At 43.9% G+C, this 25,912-nt stretch overlaps 2 protein-coding genes across 10 annotated transcripts in view; one reads left to right on the forward strand and one right to left on the reverse strand.

Annotated features, from left to right (window-relative positions):
• The window catches only part of LOC100651327 (E3 ubiquitin-protein ligase MYCBP2), a 260,738-nt gene that overhangs the window by 3,678 nt on the left and 231,148 nt on the right, over positions 1 to 25,912 (forward strand). For all 8 annotated transcript variants that reach the window (XM_012310258.3, XM_048407788.1, XM_048407790.1 and 5 more), the window contains exons 11-30: positions 28 to 193; positions 248 to 330; positions 405 to 536; positions 624 to 821; positions 902 to 1,098; positions 1,185 to 1,437; positions 1,515 to 1,958; positions 2,032 to 2,159; positions 2,228 to 2,454; positions 2,535 to 2,715; positions 2,777 to 2,963; positions 3,028 to 3,162; positions 3,236 to 3,378; positions 3,446 to 4,081; positions 4,159 to 4,426; positions 4,496 to 4,782; positions 4,861 to 5,186; positions 5,279 to 5,379; positions 5,453 to 5,662; positions 5,813 to 5,957. In XM_012310258.3, coding sequence (XP_012165648.2) covers positions 28 to 193; positions 248 to 330; positions 405 to 536; positions 624 to 821; positions 902 to 1,098; positions 1,185 to 1,437; positions 1,515 to 1,958; positions 2,032 to 2,159; positions 2,228 to 2,454; positions 2,535 to 2,715; positions 2,777 to 2,963; positions 3,028 to 3,162; positions 3,236 to 3,378; positions 3,446 to 4,081; positions 4,159 to 4,426; positions 4,496 to 4,782; positions 4,861 to 5,186; positions 5,279 to 5,379; positions 5,453 to 5,662; positions 5,813 to 5,957 — 4,447 coding nt within the window. The remainder of the gene's footprint in view (positions 1 to 27; positions 194 to 247; positions 331 to 404; positions 537 to 623; positions 822 to 901; positions 1,099 to 1,184; positions 1,438 to 1,514; positions 1,959 to 2,031; positions 2,160 to 2,227; positions 2,455 to 2,534; positions 2,716 to 2,776; positions 2,964 to 3,027; positions 3,163 to 3,235; positions 3,379 to 3,445; positions 4,082 to 4,158; positions 4,427 to 4,495; positions 4,783 to 4,860; positions 5,187 to 5,278; positions 5,380 to 5,452; positions 5,663 to 5,812; positions 5,958 to 25,912) is intronic.
• On the reverse strand, positions 6,524 to 25,224 carry LOC100651682. 2 transcript variants are annotated; one of them, XM_003396568.4, is made up of 3 exons: positions 25,071 to 25,224; positions 17,445 to 18,227; positions 6,524 to 10,517 (listed from the first exon to the last, which is right to left on the reverse strand). In XM_003396568.4, exons 2-3 carry the CDS (start codon positions 17,604 to 17,606, stop codon positions 9,150 to 9,152), a joined length of 1,530 nt encoding a protein of 509 aa, XP_003396616.1. In that variant the 5' UTR covers positions 17,607 to 18,227; positions 25,071 to 25,224; the 3' UTR covers positions 6,524 to 9,149. The 2 variants fall into 2 exon arrangements, with proteins under 2 accessions (XP_003396616.1, XP_020719415.1); XM_020863756.2 differs by lacking the exon at positions 25,071 to 25,224 and adding an exon at positions 18,439 to 22,419.

Below are 25,912 nucleotides of genomic sequence, written 5' to 3' on the forward strand. Positions count from 1 at the left end.
GAAATTAATACTCTTAAATCTGTTTAGATGGTATGGAATCTACTGAAGATTGGGAAGAAATAAAAGGAATGTGTCCGCCAGGATTACATCAATGGAGGCATCGTGTTTGCATGGTTTGCACAGTATGCCGAGAATGCACTGGCTACAGTATATCATGTTTAAGCAGTATACGTCCGGATCGAAATCCAGGCCAGTACGTATGGTAAATCATACATATAGTATAAGAAATTAAAGTTTGTATTTTTAGGGAATGTGGATGTGGTGAAGGGGATAGTGGATGCGCGGAGTGTGGATGCTGTCGCACTTGTGCAAGGAAAAGTTGTACTAATGGTAAAAATTTGATCTGAAATTAATAAACTAATATTGATCAAACATTTTTCAAAATTATTTATATCACATTGTAGGTAGATCAAGTTCAAATTTTCGAGAATATTTACAAAGATGCTTAGGAGAAATAAAGCAAAAACAGAGAACGAAAGCAGGCCCGAGTACTGCGAAGTATGGATTGAAGATAAAAGGTCCGAATAATCAAAGATGTCTGTATAAAATAGATGTAGTGGATATATTTTAAAATTAAGTAGAATTATGATGGTTAATATAACAATAAATTTTATGCAAAGTAGCTGGGCCAAGTGTGATTCAAAAAATTGCTGGAAAAGTGGCATTCGGATTAGGTACTAATTCAATAAATGAGGAAGGTATTGGCGGAAGTGACATTGAACGAGGTGATGCTACAAGAATTGCTAGTATATCACCAGCTAGAGTTCCTATACCTAGTGAAAGTCCTGTGGTTCAAGTATCATGTGGCTTACATCATACAGGTAATGCTTCAAAATATATATTAAGTTCTTTCAGTAAATTTATAGAATGAAGTTTAACCATTATATTGTGTTACATACAGTGGTACTCTTACAAAATGGAGAAGTTTATACATTTGGTAGTAACATATATGGTCAGTTAGGTGTAGGAGATTTGGTAGCACATGCTGGTCCAGTTCATGTTAAGCTACCAGGGATTGCAACACAAGTTGTTGCTGGAAGCAATCACACCGTTGTACTTACATCAAAGGGGGAAGTGTTTACATTTGGAGCTTATCAAGTTTGTATTAAGAACCATGTTATCCATGATAACAAAAAAAGCAGTGCAATATATATATATATATATATATATTTTTTTTTACATAGAAAGGACAATTGGGCATAAATTGGTGGAATGGACAAAATGAACTCTCAAATTCTTCTCCGCAAGTTAGTCGTCGTTCTGATAGAACACAGCCCCGACATTGTTATCCTAATGTAGTTCCAAATATTGGTCCACAATGGGGTAGAAGAGCAACATGGGTTGGTGCAAGTGGAGATCAAACTTATGTCAAAATTGATGAAATAAATTCTATTAGTTTAACAAGGAGTACTGTTATGGCAAATAAAAATTGCATAAGTATGTCCTCTTTCGTAAATTATATTTCCATCATTATTACATTGCAAAATGCATCTAATTATAAAAACTTGTTTCAGTTTTAATTCCACATCAAACTGATCATGCAAATTCTTTCAAATGTATAGTTATAAGTAAAAGAGATGGTACTTGTAACAGTTACAGTGGACCAGATCAAGTTGATTTCAGTAATTGTGCGACGTGTTTAGATCCTTTGTATAACGTGATTTGGACTTTTAATCCTATAAATAGTGAAATAAGTTTATATAATATTATATCAACAGAAGCTAGAACAATTCCTGGATTGGAAGAGTCCATTTTGAGTCCAGGTTTAGCATTACCGGTAGTTTCAAACTGTTTTGTAACACGTTCTCAGGCTGCAATGCATTTATTGGGTTGTTTGGATACTCTTACACAAGCACAAGATGAAAATTTGTCTATAATAGAAGAAGATGATTGTAACCAATCAATACACGGAAAAGCGTATAGTCGTGAAGATTTTGTTACAGTTAATAGATTTGAAAGTGAGTATAAAAAAGATGAAAAAAGATAAATATTTGTTAATATCTGTTTAGTATATATCCTGGGCATCTTTAGGCCATGGTGGCGGTTGGGGGTATTCTGCACATTCCATCGAGGCTATTAGATTTATGTCTGACACTGATATCATGTTAGGAGGATACGGATTGTTTGGAGGTCGAGGAGAATATACGGCAAAAATAAAAGTACTAATATTATAGTCTTAATACATTATGAAATATTATGCCAAGACTTATATTAAACATCATCTTAGATCTTTGATATTGGATTGGATGGAGGAGATCAAGAAAATGATGGCGAGCTTCTAGCAGAATCTGAGGAAATACCATACGAATGTGGACCGAGACAGAAATATTCTATTTTATTTTATGAACCAGTTCCTGTAATAGCAAATAGATGGTACGTTGCGTGGGCTAAAATTAGCGGCCCTTCTAGCGACTGTGGTTCTGGTGGTCAAGGAATGGTCACAACAGAAGACCAGTTAGTAAAAACAACCTTTTTACTCCAAAGAATGTAAATTTATGATGAATATTACGTTTTTTAATTGTTTCTTCCACTAGAGTTATGTTTTATTTTAAATCTTCGAAGAGATCCAATAATGGATCCGATGTAAATGCCGGTCAAATTCCACAATTATTGTATCGAATTGTTACACCAGATAATCCAACTTCTAATAGGCAAAGAGATCGAATTGAACCCATTTATGTCTTAAAAAGAGATTTCAGCAGAACAGTCACTAAAGTACGTATCTAGTTCTAATATTAAATGCAGAGTAATGTAAATAAAAGTGTTCCTTTTGTAGGAATGTTTCCAATCATTAATATCTCTCCTTCAGTGGAGCTGGAATACATTAAAAGCAACATTAAATGATACCATGGCTCATGCCACTTCATTTCACGCGCTCCTTGAAGTGGAACGTTTAGTTTACATTAGTAAAGCTAGTTTACGGTTACTTAGAACCTACACCAATGAGATTTATCCTAATCAAGGTGTGTAGTGAATTTTATATCAAATTTTTAAGTATTATTTTAAAATAATGTTAATGGCTTGTAGTGGGAAAGAAAACTCCAGCTGAATCAGTACGACTAGCAGAATGTATTGGTGAAATACGTGCATTGTTACATCAAATTTTATCCGATACTGTACCATTAAATACGAAGAGCAAAGGAAAGACGCGACTAAGCAAAAGTAAGTTTACGTGCAATACAATTTTTTATTTTAAATATTGTTTTTCATTTGTATAATGAAATAATTTGTGTAGGTCCTAGTGCCATAAATAATAAGATGACAAATAGTATATTAGACGAATGTCACAGAACATTTGTAGCCTGTTATCATGCATTTTATCCGACAGCGTCTTTGAAGTGGACATCTCTATGCGACCTACTATCAGAAATTGACAGAGTATGTATACATTTCGCAATTTTATGAATTAAAAGGTATTTATTATATAATTTACGGTATTTTACAGGAGCAAGGGCAATCCACAAAAGATCGATTGTTATCGGCTGTTTTAGCAGCACTGTGCAATCCTACTATTCGTCTTCGATGTACATTCCCAATTCTAAATAACATCATGGATAGCAGTGATAGTATAAAACGGCAACTTAGTCCATCCGACAATACGGGCTTACTAATGATAAATTCAACCGAAAGTCATCAATACCCAATTTTAGTGGAACAAATTAGTTATAAATCTCAAGTGGAAAATTCTGGCAAAGAAACTTTAAACTGGTCATTTCGTGACGTTCTTGATAGACTATTAGATTTGACTCTAGTTCCTGTGAAGAAAAGTCTTTGTAGAAAAAAGACACAATCACTGCCAGAACTGGTACTTCATTGTTGCTATTTGTTAGCGCGAGTGATTGCTGAATTAGCGGCACAATCTAGTGGGAATGAGGATGAACTTCAAGCAGCCTGTGGCAGACTTATGTATACTACACCTTCGAGATTTACCCGAGTAAATCAAACAAGATCGTGGAATACTGGTAATGGCTCTCCAGATGCAATTTGCTTTTCAGTCGACAGACCTGGTATCGTTATCGCTGGAGTGGGTATTTATGGAGGTGTTGGAATGTATGACTATGAATTAGAACTACTTGATGATGTGAGTATTATCTTAAACTTTCGTATAAAACTAATTATTTTATTGTCGTAAACATTATCGTATCGTACATGTTGCAGCAAAATAACACAGGCAATGATCCATCTCACACTCAACGTTGGAGTAGTTTGGATTTTACACGAGGCTCTTTCGGACCAGATGATTGTGTTAATGATATAGTAGAGTTAAAATTTGATAAACCTGTACCCATTAAGGAAAATGTAAAGTACGCTATTAGACTGAGGAATCGTGGAGGCCGTACAAGTAATGGCGATGCTGGTTTAAGCGTCGTTAAAGGACCTGACGGAACTACGTTTACCTTCACGGCTTGCTCCTTAAGCTTCAATGGTGCATTGTTATACGTAAAACATATTGTGTTTCTTTAAATAGGAATAATAACATGTATTATCTTTGTAGGTACAACACAGACCAGAGGTCAAATACCGCACATACTTTATCATTCAAATCCCCAAGACTCTGACGGTCAGCATACAAGTAAAGCAATGGCTGAGGCGCAAGCAAGGAAATGTGCTCTTGCTATGACAGCTACGATTATTCAAAGATCAAACGAAATTTTTACGTTAGCGAGGGAAAGGGCGGAAGAAATGGTAGCTACCGAAGTTCTTGGAAATGCGACATTTGTGACAACTCTTCTACCATTGGTTATGGCACATATAAGTCCTCTGACTACATCGGACCCTAGGGTAAGACTAACAATCTTGTATTTTTTCTAATTATTATTATTTTCCGTTCCAGTTTTAATAAATTATTTTTTTTTATAGAGTGGTGTACAAATTCTTACTTTAATTCAAGAAATGTTACCCCATGTTGCGGCACTTAACTTGCTGTCTGCAATGGGATCGTCTGAAATATCTCAAGAAAGTGAAGCTCAATCTCACGTTTCCACACCCATTACTTCTAGTCATCATTATACTTGGCTGGAAAGCGATCATCCTTATAAACCTGCTACCGTGTCTCACTATAGGGTCACCTTCCCAGAAACGGTCAAGTGGTTAACCATCGAATTCACACCAGAATGTGGCACAGCTCAACCAGAAGATTATTTACAATTGTATATTCCAAACATAATCTCTCCTTCTCTTATGGGGTAAGCATAATTAATTCATATTGTCTACAAGTTTCACAGCGAAAAACAATTACGTAATATCATCTATTTTGAGGATATATATATATTTTTAGGATAGGCACATCAACAGAAGATGTACCCCTACATTGGCCTGTATTGCGTAAATTGAGTAATGTACCAAGTCAATGGCCTCAAAACGCGATCGTATTACCAGGTAAGCGATCGTTTTGCAGAATAATTTCAGTTGCATGCTTAATCGATATCAATCGATTTATTTATTATTTCAGGAAATGAAGTTATGTTTTCGTTGGAAACCGCTTCCGATTACATGAGGAACGACAGAGCAGTTACATACGGATTCAAATGTCTGGTTATTGGATACGACTGGATAACATCGGGAAATGGTTTGAAAAACCTGGAAATTGAATTATCATTTCTTGGTGGTGCCTGTGCCGCGAGTCTCATGAAGAGAAATCTTCCATTACCACCCGTGTCTAGTATGTATTACTTATCTTAATCGTAATAATATTTCTTTCATATAATTTAGAGATTCAGAGTTTCTTTCCGTCATACATACGTAGTTTGAAATATATAATCGTATTTGACAATTGTTTCGTTACTTAATGAATTTGACTGTACCTTTTCAGACGAAGAAGTAGGAGAGGATTTGGAACTCATGCAAGAAACTGCAAAGAGGATTTTCTCCGTACACTCAACGTTACTTGGACGAGGATTTGCTCTAGCTTCACCTCCTACGGTCTCCCAGGCGCTCGACGGTGTGCTTCCATTCAGGTAAGTGCTGAATCACAACGCTTCATTTTATGCAACCAGTCGCTAAAGAACTGACGTTAAAAAGGAGTAATGCTTTTATTGGTAACATAATGTCGTTCACATAATACTATCAAGTAAAACGAGTAAAGGAGATACGAATAAAATTCTTCGTTGTTAATATAATAGAAAATGTTTGTTTATCATGTTACTTCCTTTTCCGTGTCAGTTCTATCGAAACGTTCAACTAGGACTGCGTATCAAACAGCGAATCGATTGACGGATTCATAAAAACTGAATCACCTCCGTTGAGTTCTGGCTATAATTGCTTTGTTGAAACGCAGCTTATGAATCGGTGCTATTCTATTACGGAAAAATTAATCGACATGGTAGCATTCACGTTTGCACGCGAGCAACTGAAAATAACCGATGATCGATTCGATGACGATATATCGTAAATTTTTTCATAAACACGTTACGTGAATTCGTATCTATAATCACGCGTAAAGAGAAAAAGGAAGCGATATACTGAAGGAGGGTATGAGAGATATATTTTAGGAATATTAGGTATCTAATTGATTGTCGTGTACTATGCATCAACTTCATCTTTATTATCTCCTCGTTATCGATGGTACGACGTCCCTTTCGATGTAAAACAAATTATACAATCGGCTGTCGTTATATCACAGTCTCACGATAATTACAACTAAATGTCCTTAGAAAAACTTAATCTTTCATCAAAGTACGATAATTGTACTTGTATATTCGCGCGTGCGCTCGTGGATTTGTACGCGTGAATACATATAAAGCTGGTAGATGAGTCCAGCTTCTATTGGACTCGCGCTACTTCTTCGCGCGCGGTCTTTAATTGGGCGTGCTTGGACGAAGCTCAAGGTAACGACGGAAAGGTCGCTGAATAATCTCGAGAAACTCAGAGAGAACCAATTTTTGCTCGACGCTCGAGGATAAAAAGAAACAACGCTGCAAGAGTCATTACGTGTGGAGCAAGTGGTGGCGATATCAATAATGCATGGCTAACACGTGCGCGAGATAGCTGCACACGCGATGCCACAGAACTCCGCTTACGGTACTGCTTCGGCATTGTACTTTAAAACGCAAAACGGTCCATTCCAACATCGAACGAATCGTCTTTCGCGAGTCGTTCTCGTTCAACGTAATAGGTATACCGCGGCGTTTCTTCGTTTTTCGAATTCCAAAGGCTACCTTTCACCTCGTACGTGCTTCACGTGCTCTCATCTTCGACGAGTAAAATACCACCGGTGCTTACCTTGATGAAATAGAGAGGACGACGAATTATATCGGGTCTATTAATCACACTGGAAGCGGTAGCTCGAGGAGCGTGGAACGATACTTAAGCGCGGCAGTCGGTTGTGGTTTTACGTTGAACGTATGCGCGCATTAGTCAGGGACTTGCACGCTTTCGAGATTAGCGAGGGAATTCGTAAACGCGAATCGTTTGCCTCGTGATGAATCGATTGGGTTCGCCGAGGGTGTCCCTCGCCGCTCGTTTATCAAAATTAGATACCGATCGGAATGATAACAATAACAACAATTTATTGGTTAAGTCCAAAGCTCATAAATAAAACATGTCGCAGTGAAATAATACAATAAATTAACGAATACGCAAGGATCGGGTGGGCAGAAAGGGTTTTGAACACTTGAGAAGAATCGAGCTATGCTCGTTGTTTGTTACATCGAATCGGAACGAAAATTTTCTCGTTAATGTAACGAGCTCTCGTAATGTAAGTTTCGTTAATCTATGACGTGTACGTAACGTAGATTACAAGATTCGATTATCTCGCCTCATAGTACGCTATCTTCGTTCTCTCTGCGCTTAATAGTAATATCAGATATATTCGCATATCAATTCATTATTTCGTATTGTCAAGGGGTGTCAGGTAATATCTTTTATTGTGTTACAAGCATAATTGCGATTGGAAACGCAATTAAAATCGAAGTAGATAGTACAGTGATTTGGTTGGAAGAAGGGGACGTTAAGAGGGTGAATAATTTTGGTTCTCGGTTCGTTTCGAACTCACGAATATTCAGCTACCTTCTATTTCGTATTTTTCTCTTTTGCTTCGAGGATCGAACGTGTCTTTAAATGAATTATGCACGAACTCACATCTGTATAGGGATGGCACTGGTTTCCGAGCGAACGCGCGATCATAGTTAGATAATTTGTCGGTTGTTGGTTCACACAGCATGCATTCGCTTGAAACGTTGATCAAGGCGCGACGCGGTGCGTCGACAAGCGTGCTATCGATCGATAAACTTAAATACGACCAAGTACGAAAGGTCGATCCAATCGCGTATCTTACACAAGTCAGCGAGTTTAGGATTTGCCTTCGATCGCTCTCCTTTGTACACTTTTCTCGTCTCGTCTCCTGTTCTTCTTTCTCGCCTCTCTCTCTCTCTTTCTCTCTCTCTCTCGTTATCTCTTAGCCTTTTTTTTCCTTGCGTGTATCGGTTCGTCGAAGCTTCGTTCCAATCTTCGCGAAACGACACTGGCCCTCTTTTGGAAGCTACTTAACACGATAAACTTAACTAACAACGACGCGCCGATTATCCATGCACGTGACCTCGATCGTGGAAGAGAGGAAAAACTCTTAATTGTGAAGAGGAACGTGACTGCGTTCAAAGAAGACGAGAACGAAGAAGAGAGAAAAAAAATGGGAGCAGGGTGAGACGCGTTGGATAATTGGCGTTCGTTCGTGATATGTAAATTATGGAAGCTTACGAACTGCCTTGTACTAGGAGGATAGTCGATTAAATTGAAAACAAGAGAGATTCGAGATCGATATCTCTCGTTCTATTTTCGTTTAGACGCAACACTGCTTAATCGATAATAGTACGTGAAAAATTTCTTCAAGGAACCTCCTTCATAGAGGAAGTGCGTTGGATCGCGTTCTTCGTTAGAAGAGTTCCGCTCTAGTCCTGAACGTTAACGATCACCATACATCGATCACTATACGCGTGTTACACAAACTCTCCTCGACTCTTAACTCGCACTGAGAAACCGGTGCACGTGTTCGTCACACATCGTTGACCAGCACCGGTTTAAAGTACATCGTCTTGTCCTGGTCCGGTTCACAGCTTGTACACGCGAAAACGGCTCGAAGTGTCGGACCACTCGAATTCTTCTTCGACTTGAGCTACCACGGCCCTCGTCGTCGAGCCGTGTGAAGGTTCTCGTTACAATTCGGTGGTCAATGGTTCGGCCTTCTCAACGATCACGTGAAATTCGGTCTCCCTGTAGAGCCTGCCATCGGGCACGACCATCGTTATCCGGCTGTCGACCGGTGCGGCCGACGAGGCCGCTTCTCTGCCGATCACCCCGTTCTTCTTCGACACGACGTCAGGTGCGTTCATCGGCACGCTGGTCCATTTCTTCCTGCTATTTCGACGACGCCTCCTACAGCACCAGATGATCAGACAGGTGAGCAGTATCAGTAGCACGAGTAAGCCCGCGATTATCAGGACAAAGACTAGTATGGATCCACCCAGTGAACAATGTCGTGTCTCGTACTCGATGAAACTCGTTGGCACCCCGTTCACTTCGCCATCGGAGCAGAGGAACGTTTCGGGAGTTTCGTTGATGGCGTCCGGAGGCGATAACGTACGGGGTAGCCCGGTGTTCTGTTTGATGTAAAACCTCGAGTAGACGTTCGTGTAATTGAGAATGTTGTTCTTCCATACGGGCAACATCTGACAGTCGCACGGTTGGTCGACCAAGAGGTTGTCTAGCTCGAGACGAAAGCTACTCCGGTCGAACATCATCGAGCCCTCCTCGAAGTTGACCACGCTGTTATTCTTAAAGATAAGGTCGTGTAGGTTGGTCGGTAGGGAGGCAGGTGGTGTTCTCGCTTCGGGATCCGCTCGTATACCGAGAAAAGCACCTATCGAGAGGCTGTCGAAGCTGTTGTTCTTGATTATCACCGGCCCCCTCGCGGTCACGTCGAAAGCCTCGCTTTCCAAGCTCTCTACGATACAATTTTGTATCGCCACAGTCCGTGGACTCCTCACGATGAAAGCTTCGCTTCTCACTGTACCCATTTTCACACCGTCTAGCATGAAAGTGTGGTAAACCTCGATATCGTTCATCGTCCTACTGGGCACCTGATCCCCGAAGCTACTTCCGATCACGTGCAGGTGGCCCACGTCGAACTTCTTAAACGCTTGTGCCTCGATGCTCTCGATACGACAGTTTTCCAGCTTCAGCTTCTCCGTGTGTACCAGATTCGCGAACGAGAACGCGCTCAGCTGGCCGATCCTTACATTTTCGAAGATGATCGCTTCAACGTCACCTCGAAAGACGAAACTCGGTATCGTGTCGATGCTGCAGTTCCTCACGGATATTCGTGTGCGTGTATTCTGCGGGGACAGCTCGAAGCTCTGTCTGACTAGGCTTAAGTTCGCCACGTTGATCAGGTCTACCGCACGGAGTCCGACCATCGAGGCTAGGCTCGAGTTCATCAGGATCACGGACGAACAATTGCTCACCGCTATCCTGCTGGTGTGCGGGCTCAATCTTTTGTCACCATCGGTGGTTAACACCAATTCCTGAAATCAGACAAACGAGGTTAATCAGCACGTTCGGTTTTCGATCGTTAAAAATTTCTACGATTAGGACATTTTGTACAATTAGAAAATTCGAAGATGAACGTAGAAAATAGCGAAGAAATGAAACTTCTCGCGCAAGCTTGTGCAATCCGTTGCACCAGACGCAGGCTCTTAATAAAAGGCTGAATAGCTGCAATTTTACGTTTAACCACCCTAATCGTTGGGAGCACGCGCGCGACTGCAGTGTCGCGCGCCCTTAGCTATTAACCAGGCCAATATCGTTATCGTAATCACCGGCTTAACTTTTCCGTAGTTGGCCACCAGGGTTTTCCTATTTTCACCGGTAAACGTCGCTACGAAAATTCTCAAACCTAATGGTACTCGGTCACGGATCCCGATGTTTTGTACTTTTTCTCGCGTCTATCGTGTTTTTTATACCTTCTCTGTAGTTTACTCTGTCATTGAAATGCTTCGTTATATATTACAAGTGGGCGTTCTTCGTTGACACTGTTTCATCAGTACTGTTTATCGATGCACGTTCTCTCTTTGTGTTTCGTATTCGTCGATTCTCGTCGATGAATAACAAAGCATCAACGTCCAGCGAATCGTTTCTCGAGTTTGTCTTTCTTTAAAAAGATACTTTTGCGAGGGCACGTTCGACTAGTCGGAAGCACGCTAGGAAAAGCGGTCTTGAAAAAGGAAAGAGATGGGTAATTCGTCGATGGATAAATGACCTCGTTAACTCAGATACAGGCGCGTCGTTTTTCTACCGGTTATTTGCTCATTCATTTTGCGTTTTTATTAATTCATTTGCACGCGGCTTGCAGAGCACGTCAGTGTTACTGCAAACGAAGCGTGCTCGATGCCACCTGCCACTTTGCGGTTCCTTGTTTGTTAAACAATCGATGGCGAAATGCCACGCGCATACCTGCTTGTGTCGACCAGCGGTAGAACTGATCCAGATATCGTTCGCGTACACCGACTCGATTCATCGGATTATCGCGTTTTTCCTCGCTAACGAACACCTGATAACGAGTCGCTCGTGGAAAGCGCTGCGCGTTCGTTCCATCGATCGCCCGATGATTCAACGAGGTTGTTCTTCGCGTAATCATAGATTCGACGGAAATCTACGCACAGATAAACGAATTATCTTAGCTACGGTACATTCAACCGCTCGCAAGTTTCTTTTACTTGGAATAATTCGTTGGAATTTCTTGGAACAAAGAGAAGGAAAACAAAGTTGACTAGTTCGATGCAAAACGATTGTAAAATAGTGTGCCGGAGTTTCGGCACAGCGACGTGTTTTGGTAAAAAACGGTTGAAGGCGGTTATTAAGCCACGGACGAGCGAAGGCTGTACATTATTCAGCGGGTTCGCGGCAAACGAAGGAGTTTCGAGGTTGGTCACGACACAAGCGGTGAATGAAGGATGGAAAGAAGGCCGTGCGTGGTGAATGGGGAAAAAGGAGGGCGCGAAGCGGATGAAAATAAAGAAGGGCCCGACCCACGTAGTGCGTCGTCGATAAAAGAGAAACCTTTGTGCCCCTTTTGCTCAGGTACGAACGCGGGCACGCGCGTTTCTCCGTCTCGCCTCCGATGCAATCTCTCCTCTCGTCCCTTTCCTTCTGTCCGATCTTTGTTCCCGTCTCATTGTTCTTGGTCAATTCCCGACACACAATCTCCGGCCATAGAAAAGATTACCACAGCCGAAATACTTGTCTTCGCGTCTACAGCTCGTTTTTCACGTTCGAACAATTACACGCTCGTCCAGCCAACGTTTTCGTTTCCGTCTCTCGGAGTTTGCTCGCCGTCCATCACAGTCCACAGAGGGACAGACCTCTCTTTTTTCCACGATTTCGTCGCTGTTGAACGTACAAACGTGGTTACAATGGCGTACCACGAGCTTGCACAAGCCTCTGGACACGTGTAACATGGAATATCCTCCGCTTTCCTAAATGCATATTAATAATTAGGAAACGATTCGAGCGTTTCATTGGATTCCACGAGAATTTAAATTTTGTTTTCTTACGGCCTTGTTCTCCCGTGAGAAACGAAAGTTACTGTATAGCGTGGAATGGGGTTGAAACGGGAGTATCAAGAGGAAACAACTACAACACGGTATTCCTGTTTAACGTCTGCTCTTTATTCTCTCGGCTTAAACCCCCATGCGTATCTTTCGCGGCACGTAATTCTATCGAGCGTAACCTCTCATAGTCTGCAGACGTTTTCGAGTATCAAAAATAAACATAAAGTACGCGACTGCTTAGCGTCGAGAGACCGTTTCTCGATTACACCGTTGATACCTGATGACGGGTTGAAACGTAAATTTTCGCCAATTAATCCGTAGCGTATTCGCTTGCCACGTTCGACGAGTCGATTTTAGAGAAAAAACGGTCATCGAGTTTAATGGTACGCGTTGTCCCCCGGGTGTTTACCAATCCAATGAAACAACATTGAGCGTAATTTTAATTAGAAAACGCATCGAGTGCGAACATCGATTAGAGACGCGTTAGGGACGTTAATGAAATTATACCTGGCAAGGGACTGTTTCGACGATTTTCGACGAGCCACGCGTATCGGGGAACAATTACTAAGATTATTCGATGAAACGAGGCTGAAAACGAAATTGGCCTCATGGAGGATTAAATTCGAACGCGTTCTGCTTTTTCGATTATGGAATCGCTAACAGTCGTATCGTAAATCGAGCTTCCTCGCTAAGCAGGAGAAACAAAAGGGGAAATAGCGAGAGACCATTGAATGCAAAGACGTCCTTTTACAATCTGTAGAGGATTTATGCGAAATAGTTTCCCCTGTGAGGGCGTTATTACTTTCTACCCTTGTATTTTATTTCTTTCTCGTTGCTCTTTTTGTTTAATGTAAATGAAACGCGTTTTTAATATAACGTTCGTAGAAACGGTAGAAATACGAGATGTTCTATTAGTCGAATAACGAACACCTCCCATTTTAACCATCCACCGCGGTGGTATGCATTTTCTCTATCGGGAAAGCGCTTTGGCGTTGAAATAATTTCCTTTCAACCGTGGTGGGCGATTAAATAACAGGTCAATGGCTTGGTAATCATCGTTTTCGCGAATCGACGGCGAATTCCACCGGTAGGTTCCAGATGGCTGTTCCTTTTTCTACGGTTTGGTGCCTCGAGACAGTTTCCGCTATCGAGGTTCCATTTTCCAAGTATTTTCATATTCGAGCGCCTTCTCGTAAATGGCACCCTTACGTTCTCTTCCCTGCACCCGCTCAGTGCTTACGGCTATTACTTTTACGCGCCTCACAGAGCGCGGCTCGCGTTCTTTATTTCGTCCTTTCGTACCTTATTTCGACGTCTCTCGTTATGGAAAATGCGGCCGAGTTTAAGACTGTACCCGCTAAAAGGTTCCTTCGATTATTTACCGTATCGTCAATTATTCAATGCCCGCCGGCGGGCTTGACAACTTTATCCCCGTTGACTCTCTGCCATCGGAACGCACGGCTAGAGCAGTGTTCTCTTCTCGAAAGTAAAATACCGTCGCGCTTGTTTCAAAACGAACCTATGTAGAAAGAAAAAGCGAAAGAAGGAGAGAAGATAAGATGTTTCTATCGTTTCCTTGACGATCATGGAACGTCGAATCTCTTTTCTTCGACGACACAATGGGCCAAGCTTTTTTATCCGGATCGTTGGTATCGTCTTGGTTCGCTCGTGTAAATACGAGCTTGAACGTATTACGCGAATCTAATGATTTTACGTATTACTCGTACCGGCGAGCGTCTCGTTGCTAAGGCTGCCAAGAAGCAGATAATGGGTCTGAATAAGAAACTCCAATGAGCTCGGCGGAAATGGGAAAAGAGGAACAAGAAAACGAGACAGAGACCGGTAAGGTCGGACTCGGACGGGGTAAGGGAGAACGACAGAAAAAGAGAGAGAGAGAGGAAGAGAGACGTCCAGTCTCTCTCGATATATTCGTAGTCACGAGTTGACGGCGCGACAAATTGGCTGAGCGTGTTCGTGAAATGCTGGCTGTATTATGCGAAATCCACGGGAGAACTCGCGGTCCCGCTATACGTTATAGAAGTTGCCGCCTCTTTTTCTTGCTTTCTGCTTTTTTCCGTCCTCTTTCACTACCATTTTCTTCCTTTACTTCTTCGTCTTCTTCGTTGTTAGCTAAGGTTTTCCTGAAACGAGTTCCCTTCGCGGAATACATTGTGTCCTTTTGCGAGCAACGTTTCACCCCTTTTACCGGCAAGTTGGCAGACAGCGCGCGAAAAGGTGCCGGCTGCCTCCGCTCATTTATTCAACGGCCGAGTCGATTTGAATTCTCTTCTTGAAACTCGTTGCTAATTGGTCTCCTGTTACGCCGACGTCTCTATCAAAGGTATCTTCGAATACCGCTGTATTCTGTCGATCGTAAATCGATGTCCCTGATTATCGACAATTCTAAATCCATTTCTTGCCTGAAATTCGCGTAGAGTTCGCATGGAACGTCCACGTTCTTTGTCGAATCCGGCAGTAGTCGTCTGGAGTTGTCCACGACAGACCAGGCGATCTTCGACGCCGATGATATTCGATCCGTAATTTATCCGACCCACGATCGACCACTTCCTTTATTCGCGCACGCGACACGAGGCGCCTACGCTGGTCGCGATCGCGACTATATCGCGAATTCTCGCAGCAAGCATTTTCACGCTGTATCAACGGGAAGTAAAAATTTCGCGCTGCGAACTACGATCTACGCGATACGTTCGTACGATGTCAGTTACGAGAATTTACTCTGCTGGTAAATATCGGCGGATCGAGGATTCATATAGATTCAACTATCTATTACGTAACGTTTAATCGTGCCGCTCGAACCAATCCAGTTTATGTATCGTCGCCGATTTCACTTGGATTTAAAATTCACCGAGCTATTCGGAGCTCGTGGAAATTTATCGTTTCGCTGGTAAATCTTATTCTTCCACGACTTCTTTTTAACATTCGTGGAACAAATGGCGGAACGTTCGAGCCGATTGGTTTTCACGACGTGTAACCGGTGTTTGCTTGCCGCGGACATTTCGTCACGGACGAGAGCTTTACGGATCGAGTTTACGGCATTGTGCCTTGGACTGTGGCACAGCGCGCGGCGTAATTCTCCCGTCGCGTCGCTTGGAAACGTACCGACCTGTATCCCCGGGGATAAAGAACGCTTTATCTCGGCCCATAACGACGCCGGGATGCTTCCAAGGGCGCACGATAAACGAAACTTCATTGTGTACTGGAATTCGTAGGTGTAATAATAGGTGATTCGAGGCGGGACCTTGAGACAACTCCTCCTCTCGATAACATACGACGTACATACAAGCTATTTCGATCCAGATATATCGAATCTTGCGAGCTTCTTTCCATTCTTCGAAACCGTCTTATTTTCCTGCGTGGTTTTTCATTTATTTCATCAAAAATACGATATCGAAGATTCGAAGTTTGATTATGATCAAGCGGAAAATGTAAAAGAAAGCAGGGACAGATTTAACCATGTTGTTCTCTTGGGATTCGTATAATCCTAAATGGGTGGTATGTACATCCGGCAAAAGATATTACTAAAACGTAAATAATTTTTAAATATTTGTCTTCGGTGTTCGATACAATGTCACCAACTTTTTATATTTCACGCTTTTCACGAATGAATTTTTACTATACTCTGCGAAATGAAGAAGAAACGAGGAGAACAGCAGGTTTAAAGGAAGAAGCGAGTGGTGATGGTTTTCCTGGAGAAAGGTCTTCACGTGACCGCGATCCGTCAAGAGCGGCTGTCATTTTTCTCAGCATGTAGCATTTTTCCCAAGGCGGGGGCTGTTACCTGAATCAGTCCGGTGTAATAAATATCGGAGAAGAAGGGCGAGGATGAAGGGTGGGGTGGAAGACGGGTGGGAAGAGGCCGCGCACCTTACCTACCTGCCAGCAACGTCTGGCCTGCGATTTGCGTAAACACGCTTTAATTTATGGAGGTTTTGCTCTGCGTGAGCTGGCCGCACCGCCCTCGCAATTTACGCGGGAACCCCTACGCGCCTCTGAGATTAGCCTCTCTCCCTTGTCTTCCGTTTTTATTTTGACAACCCCTCGTTGCGGCGTGCTTTATATTTCTTCCTGGGGCTCGGCACGCTTTTAGTCGAGGGGTGGCTGCGGTGGAATCGACGCGATGATGGAACGACGATCGGATCGCACGTAACTCGGGTTCCGGCCGCGATAACGACCGTTCGTGTAATTTATCCGCTAAAAAGTCTCGTGCCTCGAAAAATCGAAAGCGTTATACACACAGCCACTCTCTGTTGCGTGCAGACTCGATTTAGGTCTTTATCTTTCCCTCGTTCGATAGTTTAAGCCATCGCGGAATAATATAGCACGGCGAAGAAAGAAGATGTTGCCGGACCCTGACGTTGCATTGTCTGCGATTTTTCGTGAGATAGAAACGGCTGGCTGCGGTCTATCGTCGAATTCGTGGGAAAGAAGGGGAGTAAAATAGGGAAGCAGAAGAAAGAGAGAGAGAAAGAGAGAGAGAGAGAGAGATCTAAGACGGAGGATGGAGGGATGCAGTAAGAAAAGATTCGAGACGACGATTGGCCCGGAGAGGACGGCTCTCCTGGGCCAGAGGCACGAAATGAAATCGACGAAACGAAAGGGGCCAAGTTAAACGCGATGAGCTATTTCGCGCCAGACCGAACAGGGAGAGAGAAGTTTCTTTCTTCTCGGAGGGTTGTGAACGGCGCTCGCCGAGATTTAGAACGACCCGCGTAAACTTCGCTAGTCCCTACGAATTCCTCTCCCAGGACGTCTCTCTCCTTTTATTCCCTTCCACGATCTCGACCGTGTTAGGTGTATATTTCTCGTACGATAAGATCGAGTCGCGTTGTAACGTTAGAGCGATAAGCAGAATTTCTTAGGCTACGTCTACGGGGAACATACCTCTCCTTCCTCTTTACAGTCGCAGGTCAGCCTGCCGTGAGGATCGCAGAAGCAGGGAGGATAGTCGCACCTGTTCATCGAATTGGTTAGGGCACCCTTGAACAAGCAACACCAAAAGAGTCCGAGGATAGCGCTTCCCAACACGAATTTCGTTGCTCCCATTTTGCGCCTCGGCTCACGTTCTCGATCCACCCTCTTCTTCTTTTTCTCTTACCCTCTTCTCCTCTCTTCTCGTCTTCTTTTATACCGTCTTTGCTCCCTTTATTTTAACCAGTAGCCTCCTTTTTCACGCATTTACACTCAGTCCGAACCAGTTGATCCTACGTCGAGTCGACTTGGATGCCGTCTCGACATGTTTGCGTCTTGGATTTTCCACGAATCCAATCACACCACTCTCCAAAAAGCCCCCCCTTGAACGATATGTAGCGTCGACGTTGAAACACAAATCACACGAAAATACTCGGCGAAAAGGGCGGAGAACGCACTAGTCCCGTGTCGGGTCTGACACGCCACGCGCCACTATGTAATTCTGTCGGTCATATTGCAGTCAGGATCATAATCTCTCCAGCTGGACAACTTTCGTAGATGCTTCACTCCGAAAGGTCGTCATTCGAGCTGTCGCGAGACGGTTCCAGTTCGACTACGACGTCATCTCCGTCGTTATTTTCCTTCGTTCGACCGGAAACATCCAATTACACCCACGATACCGTGCAACATCGTTCAGCATTACGACCAGTTTCCACGGATTTTTATACTCCCATTCGACGTTGTCCGAAATTCCAGCTGGAACGATAGAAAAATGGTGAAATTTTTGGGTGGTTCTAACGTCCCTCGCCTGCTTTCTCTCGAGAAGATTCTACGAATTTTTCTCTACTTTCTCGTCGACGTGATCCGATTTGATAAATCGAGCCACTCTAACCCACAAGATCGTTATCTCGTTCGCGGTACTGCGTCTACGTGAACGAGAATTCCCTCTATTACGTATTTTGTTTACCTTCTGGCCGATTCTTATTCACCGAACGAAAAGAGAATAACGCGTGCTATCGTCCCGGCAGTGAATCACAGAGGCGTGCGTCGCGATGAAAAATCCTCGTGATCTCGTTACTCACGACTACGCTATAATCTCTCTTTAGCTTTCCTTTCTCTCTGTGTACTCTCGCATGACTAATTATAAACGTCTCCCTACATTCCGTCGCTATCGGGGACTTTGACGCGTCGCCTGACTGCACGTGTCGTCGTGTTTAAAAACTCGACCTAAGAATCTCGACCCACGCGAGATCCTTCTTCCTCGTGTCAATCGTTGCTGGTCGATCGTTCTTTCAACGTCGTCTGTTTTCGTCTCGAAAAAAAGCAAATGAAGAAAAAGATAGAAAAGAAGGAAGAAGGAACAGACTTCGGAGAATCTAGCAACGTTTCAAGAACATAGATTTGCGCCATACGAAACAGTTGTTGGCAAGTCCAGCCGAACTGATTTACATTTGAAAACGTATACGCGAGGCCATTATTCTTTTACATATGCTTGGAGCGCGCAAGTGGCGCGCAACTTCCCTCCTGACGGGATTCGGTGCTCGAAAAGCACGTGACACGCGTGTACCGAGCTGGCACACGCTCGATACACATGCCGTTCCAAGTTAAACATTTTGCCCTTCGGGGAACGCGAACGCGATTACACAGTTACGCTGTACTTCTCGATTGCTCGAGTGCAGCCTGATGCAGACTAAATTCGCCGTTGCTACGTTCTCTAACATAGAGTACGACATACAACAGCCCCTCCATTCCACTTCGATTCCAGGGCAAATACAGTAGAATCTCGTATAACGCGATCAGGAAATTGCTAGCGCGCTTTCGTATAACGCGATCGTAAAATTCCTTAAAAAGATTCCATATATGTATACATATGTGTGTATGTGACAATAAATTTTGGAGGTGGGAGAGTATCTTGTTTAAACAAGGATGATATTTGTAATCGATTCACTGCGTTTAATTATTGTGCTTTGCTGCAAATTTAACTCGCGATATGCATATCGAATTGACTCGAAAATTAGAGTTATGTAACAACCTCTGCACGATAAAGAGGACTTTACGTATTGCGTGATAATTACTTCTACACAGAGTTTTACTCGTGTTACTTCAGAAAAGAATTTATTCGAATATTTTCGCTGTCGTTATAACGCGGAATGGACAGTTTTACTGTATTCCACTGATGTATACAACGACGTGTTGCCGGATCGTGTAAAAGCGCGCCGAGACGTTTGCTTGTAATTGCTATCGTTCAAGCGTTGCGTAATTGCGTGGATCAAACTGTCGTGACACCGAGTCTCTTATCTACTAATATCAGCTTGTTTACAAACGTATGTATGTATATTGCGCGGAATTTTTGATCTAGTTTCGAGGAGGTCGTTCAAATACGTCTACTCGTTATCGCGGTGAAACTTTTTCAACTCTCTGTAAGCTAAACTCTGTTTGGTTGTGACAGAGAAAGGATTACGACTCGTTATAGGTTTTTACGTTAGTTTGGAATCGAGGAACTGATAATTAGCGTGCGACGATTGTTCGGTTACGGTACAGTGATATCCTGATAGAATATAATAAGTTATAGGTGAGTGAATGGAATAAAATGTTTTACCTAGATATGCTAGTCAGCGTATCATCGATATTACGAAATTAATCCTTTGACAATGTAATAGAGTAACAAAAAATTCACTAGGATTGTGTCAGAAAATGAATTACATTTTAATACATTCCACTTATCACGGGCAATAAATTCTAATAATCGCCTTACGTGTAATAACGCTTGAAACGTGAAATTTATAATGCTGTATTTGACAGCTTGTTCAATTCTCTTATGTTATACTATGAAAAGGTTAACGATATTTGTCTGACTTCCTTTTCATTTAGCTAGTTCCATAGAAACGATCACTGTTCTTTGTGTTTCTCGAATAGTCGCTGCGATCCTTCGCTACCGAGTAAAAATTCCATCGAAACAATACGAGCGTAGGCGTATCTGAACGATCTTCCGGTGAATGAACGTATTTTCAAGAGTGGCGCGAAATAAGAAAAGATGCATGGGTTATCGAGGTAGCGGCGAATAACCGTTCCCTTGCTTCGGCACTTCGGTGAAACGACTGTTCATTAAGCCGCAATTTCGCGGCATTCTCGGGACCGGGTCGGTCAGTGTCGCGCGAACGCACGTGTCACGGTCTCGTGTCCGACGACGCGGTCGCTTTTAAATATTCCAGTGTTTAACGAACGAAGAACCAGCGTTCTTTACTCGGAAACACCGTTAAATCCTGACAGAATAATCTTTTTTTCTTCTTCGAAAATAAGTTAAACCATCGACTCGTATTCCTCAGCACTCACTTGTCTGGTAATTCTGCTTGGAATCAAAACTACCCTCGGAAAGAGAGATCGCAGGCTTAGTATAGCCGAGCCAGTTGTACGAACAGAAAGATTCTTCAGAGAGAAAAGGCAAAGCTTGCGCTAATTCGGCGCGAAAACGGCAAAGAAAGTTCGTTTGTAGAAACGTAGCAGGCGATTTTAATGAATTAACTTTCCATTCGTCGAGCGAGAATACAAGGCGATGTAGAGGGGTTGGATGAAGAGAAACAGCGCATCAATGGCCGTGAAAAGGGTGGCGCGAATGAAAGGCGGGTCCGATTCGAAAAGGTCGGAGAAGAATTTTTCCGCGAGCTTGACTCCTCTCGACTGGCTGTGCTCTTAATTTCTTCCGGTTCTTTCTAGCCCTCTCTCTCTGTCTCTGTCTCTGTCTGTTTTTTTACAGGCCGAGCTTTATGGCGATATCAAAAACTCGAGTCGACTTGTTGATTAATCTAACGAGCACACGGGTCGATTTTCTTGTTCGTCGCTTCGGCGAATTAAAAGATTTTAACGCGTCATTACGCGTCATCTCGGACGATGTCTCTGTTAATCCCGTCTGTCACTGCGAATGGTAATAAACGTAATTATGTTTACGCGTCAAGGGGGCGCGACTGAAAGTTGTCAGATAGACTGCCGCGACAGTACGACGCTGGATTCTTTAGCGAACATTCAATTTCCCTCTGCTGTTCGATTCAGTCTTTCTCGAACCTTTGAGCACGCCATCAGAGAACAAACGCTTTCATTTCTTTCCCCTCTAATTACTGCACTCTCTCGCGCATCTCGAGCTGAAAATTCAAAGAGTCGTTGGCGAAGAATTAAAGGCGACGTGTCGCAACATCGAGCAACTGGATCTTCTTGTGTACCAGATCGGCTGTTCCCTCGCTCGTTTAAAGGTACCACGCGGTAAAAATGTTGAACGATCGCGAAACGATCGAAGCGAACCGCCCGCAAGTTGGTAACGAGCGCGCGCGCCAACCGGTTTTCCCTTCGAATCGATACGCTTCTTTGTACATCGTATTTCCGCTCGGAATTCGCATTTTTCTCCGACACCGATCAACACAACGTGGAGCGCGAGTGCGATCGAGCGTGAGCGATTAATTGGCCACCGGCGCACACTGACATCGCTTTCTGGGCGACACGGCTACAACACAACTAACGAACAAACGAACCGCGACGAGACTCGGAGGAACGAACGCGTATACCAGCGAGAGACACAGCTGGAAAACACCGGCAGTAGCAAGAGAGACTAGTCAGGATCGAACGTGCATACGTAACGAGAAAAACGAATCGAGCGAAACGAAACGAGCAAAGAGAGAGGAGAGAAAGAGAGTCGATGCATGAATCGATGGTAGTGGTAACGCCGGGCCGACGTAGATAGAAAATTAGCTCGCGGAAGGAACGATAGAGAAGCTGCGCGTATGTGTATGAATTTTGTTTGCCAGCGAAGGATGTTCTCTCGAGGAAATTATTCGACCTCGTCCACGGAACGATTTTTGTGGTCGACTGGTTAAACATTTCGCTGCGGCTGATTTACTTCTCCTTAATGGATATTCATATATTCCCGTTCTAGGCTATTTGCTTAGATTCTGTGCTGTAGTATCCTAGGACTCGCCTCTTTCGTAACGTTGCTCTACTCACACTCGATTTCCACGACACGCGACAACCACGAGACGCACGAGTAAATCGCTTCCTGTTACGTGACTCTTCCTCCGCTCGACCCCGTACTCGAACGGTTTGTCGCGTTCCTTCGTGTTACACGCTCGCGGGAACACGCGGCCCACGCGACCGTCTACCCGTCTGCTCGCCAAGTCTGCACGGAAAATACGCTCGAGGTGTGCCGCAAGGTGCATCTTATTCGAGATTCTAGACGCGAAAGATTTTCAACAGCGTTTCTCCCACCCCCCCTTTTCTTTCTTCAACCACTTTCAACTACAATCGTTTTCATTTTTTATTTCGATTTCTTATCTTCCGTTTCACGGTTATCGTCGCCGTGACTTCTACGAACCGGTAAATCGCTGGCAATTCTCAACCACCGATAACGGAGGGGAACGAGAGGAAGAGGGAAGAGCACCCTTTCGATCGTCGAAACTCGCTCGGGGGGTGAGACTTCCTTACGTCCGCCCTTAAGGGATTAAGATGGGGTATTTCGAAGGTCAAAGTCTACCCGTTAGTTGAGTGAGACAACGGATAATCCCGCAATCACGGCCCCCGTGCTATAGCTATCGTTCCGATATATATATATTGAAAGGTTTCGATTAATCGGCCTCTTGGAAGTGGTGCGGATCAAGGGATAGCTGCTGGTATTCTCTCGTAGAAGGGAACCGTTTTTCCAGTCCAATCGAATTTCACGGACGTTATTTTATTCGAAGAACTTTACCAACGATCCGATCCGTTATTATCAGGACAAAGTATATGTGTACAAAGTTGTTCCGTTGTTTCTATCGACAGTTCGCCTGGCGGCAGAAGAATCGACGACGAAAGTCGATTTACGAGGCATGAAAAGAGATTCTGTGGCGATTGATTCGCGATCGTTTCCCCGGTATCAAGCCAATATCATCTGTGATTCGAAACGATGCCGTATATCCGATACGTTAATCCTCGATAAGTAGCGCGCGACTGTTATCGTTTGTACGTTGACCCATTTTAATCATTTACTTCGATTATTCGGATGACATTTCTCTCGTGGAAACAGATTTTCCGTTAGATCCATGAATTTTACAAAAAGAGGTAAGGGTGGGGAATCGAAAGAGAGAGAGAAAGAGTGTGTGTGTGTGTGTGTGAGAGAGAGAGAGAGAGAGAGAGAAAGAGAGAGTCGAAGCGGGGAAGAGCGAGCTCTGGCGATCGTTATTTTTATCCGCCACGAACGAACCTGTCGAGAAATTATGCTGTTACACAAATCGTTACGCGCGATAAAACGCGTGCATCGGGCAAAGCCAATTTACCGCGCGAGTGCGCTCCAGCCGAGAGGTCGAGTGCGGTGCATACGTCGAGTTTTTGGGAAAAAAAATCGTGGGAAATCCGAGTTGGGCACCGGTGAAATTTCTTTCGGTATTTGGCGCAAGCATAGGGTAAACACGGAAGCATCGATGTCGTAGCCTCGAACGACGTTAAACGTGCAGTTGCGACTAAACGATCGCATCGGAAACCGATATAGTTGCCCTTCGATACGCGAAACCTATACATATATGCGCCGTGCAGTGTTGTACACTATGCAGCTGCGAAGAAAAATATGTTGGCAGAACGTCTCGGTGGATCGACAGCTGCGTGCCGGTCGACGCGTCTGGTGTGAACAATTACCATACGTTGTTCCATTTATGGGTTTGCCAGTGTCAAGTTATTGTTCGTTGCTGGTCGAAGAAACCAACGAATTAGCAGTCGAAAAAGTTTTACAAGAGAATTTTATTCCTAGGAAGAATGTGAAAAAGTGGAACTAAGTTGGAGGAGAAAACTTTCGCAGCGATGGGAGGGAGACGAACGATCGAGTTGATCAACGATTAAATTGAATTCCTCTATCGGAGCGGAGCTCTATCGAAGACGATACACGGCTGACACGCGCGCGACCGCACGCACGTATGTGCCACGTGGGAAACGATGCGTTACGGGAACGATTCGATAATCAGACACCGATCCATCGGGTATCCGAGGTTTCGGTTTGTCCTCGAGATTGACTGTCAGCCCTATTTCCGCGACATCGTTGATGGTTGTGGACGAGATAACGCGACTCATTGACCGAGTTCTCATCTACGTGGCTCTAGGCGGACAGGCACACCCACTGTTTGCTTCAGCTGCGGAAAAATCCATCGGGATTTCGCGACGCGTTCGTTCTAACGTCATCGTTTATGCTGCCGCTGTGTCAGAATTATGCAACGATCTTTCGAGGATGTTCCCCGCGGCTCGCACGAATTGTCACCGATAGAAGGTCAAGCGTTCGTCTCGAGGATCGAGAGAGAAAGAGACGCGCGCGATCGACGCCTCTGTAACCTTTTGCGTCGTGTGATCCTCGCTCGAGTGAACTTTTCACAGGTTCTCCTGTTGTTAGACACTTTCTCGGATCCGAAAGGGACTTGTGCTCTTTTATTTTTCTTTTTCCTCTTTATTCTTAAAGTATGATAAACGATCGAAGATGAAACACACTGTCGTTGCGTAGTAAACTACGTTAACCGCGTAGAATCGTTCGAGAGGTGGGGAACGACTTGAACGTCGCGAGAGTACAAAATAAAGGTGATGCGTAGACAAGATGATCTTTACCTCGATATCTCGACACGATATACCCGCGACGCGACGCAGACGACGCGCGAACAGCAACTGGCCGCCTTTCGAATTCGCGGCTGGTTTGCACCTCGACGACGGTTATCGCGCGACACGAGTATCCCCTCTTCTCTTGGATCCCCCACTACCCTCTTGCTCGAACCTCCCACTCTACGGACTCTCCTCTCCACTTGCTCTCGTGCCGCACGGAAAACCGTACCCCCACCGAAACAAGTGGACTTCCCTCCCTCGCGTGCTTTCCAGTCGGTCTTTTGCCGTCTTGAGGTGTGCGTTGTTATCCGTTTTCGTCTCCTTTCGGTGTATCTGTCCTTCGAGAGTATGGAGAATGAGAAAAAGAGCAGAGAAGAGAGGATAAAGTCTCGTCCAGCAACAAACTTATATTTGTACGACGCACCGTTATCGTACCATTTCTTCGTTCTTTCTCGCCCCCAGCCCTGCCGGACTCTATTTTCGCGTGTACCAAATCGATTCGCCCTTGCACCTTTAAGATATTGCACAGCACGCGGCGGTCGGTTGGACTTTCTTTCTCTCTCTTCCTCTCTCTCTCTCTCTCTCTCTCTTTCTCTCCTCTCTCTCTTACTCCGGGTGCTTGCATGAAATATTTGCACGTAAACGTAGGTCACGTATCGAACCATACCAACAATGTTTCGCGCACAACCTCTACGGGTACGCGTGAATGCAGGGGACCGTAGTTGAAAACGGTACACGCGAAACCGAGTCAGCTTGCCACCGATACGATTCGTTTGCTGCAAAATCCACGCCGTTCGAGTCGAACGAATTTATGAATTGAAGCGTTTAATAGTCGAATTCCCGTGCGAATG

This window comes from Bombus terrestris, chromosome 7 (genome assembly GCF_910591885.1).
Source record: "Bombus terrestris chromosome 7, iyBomTerr1.2, whole genome shotgun sequence".
Taxonomy (NCBI): domain Eukaryota; kingdom Metazoa; phylum Arthropoda; class Insecta; order Hymenoptera; family Apidae; genus Bombus; species Bombus terrestris.

Coding starts and splice junctions, on each gene's coding strand:
- LOC100651682 (XM_003396568.4), bottom strand. CDS start 17,606: ATGGGAGCAACGAAATTCGTGTTGGGAAGCGCTATCCTCGGACTCTTT. Junction 10,518..17,444: donor ACTGTAAAGAGGAAGGAGAG/GTATGTTCCCCG, acceptor GTCTGATTTCAG/GAATTGGTGTTAACCACCGA.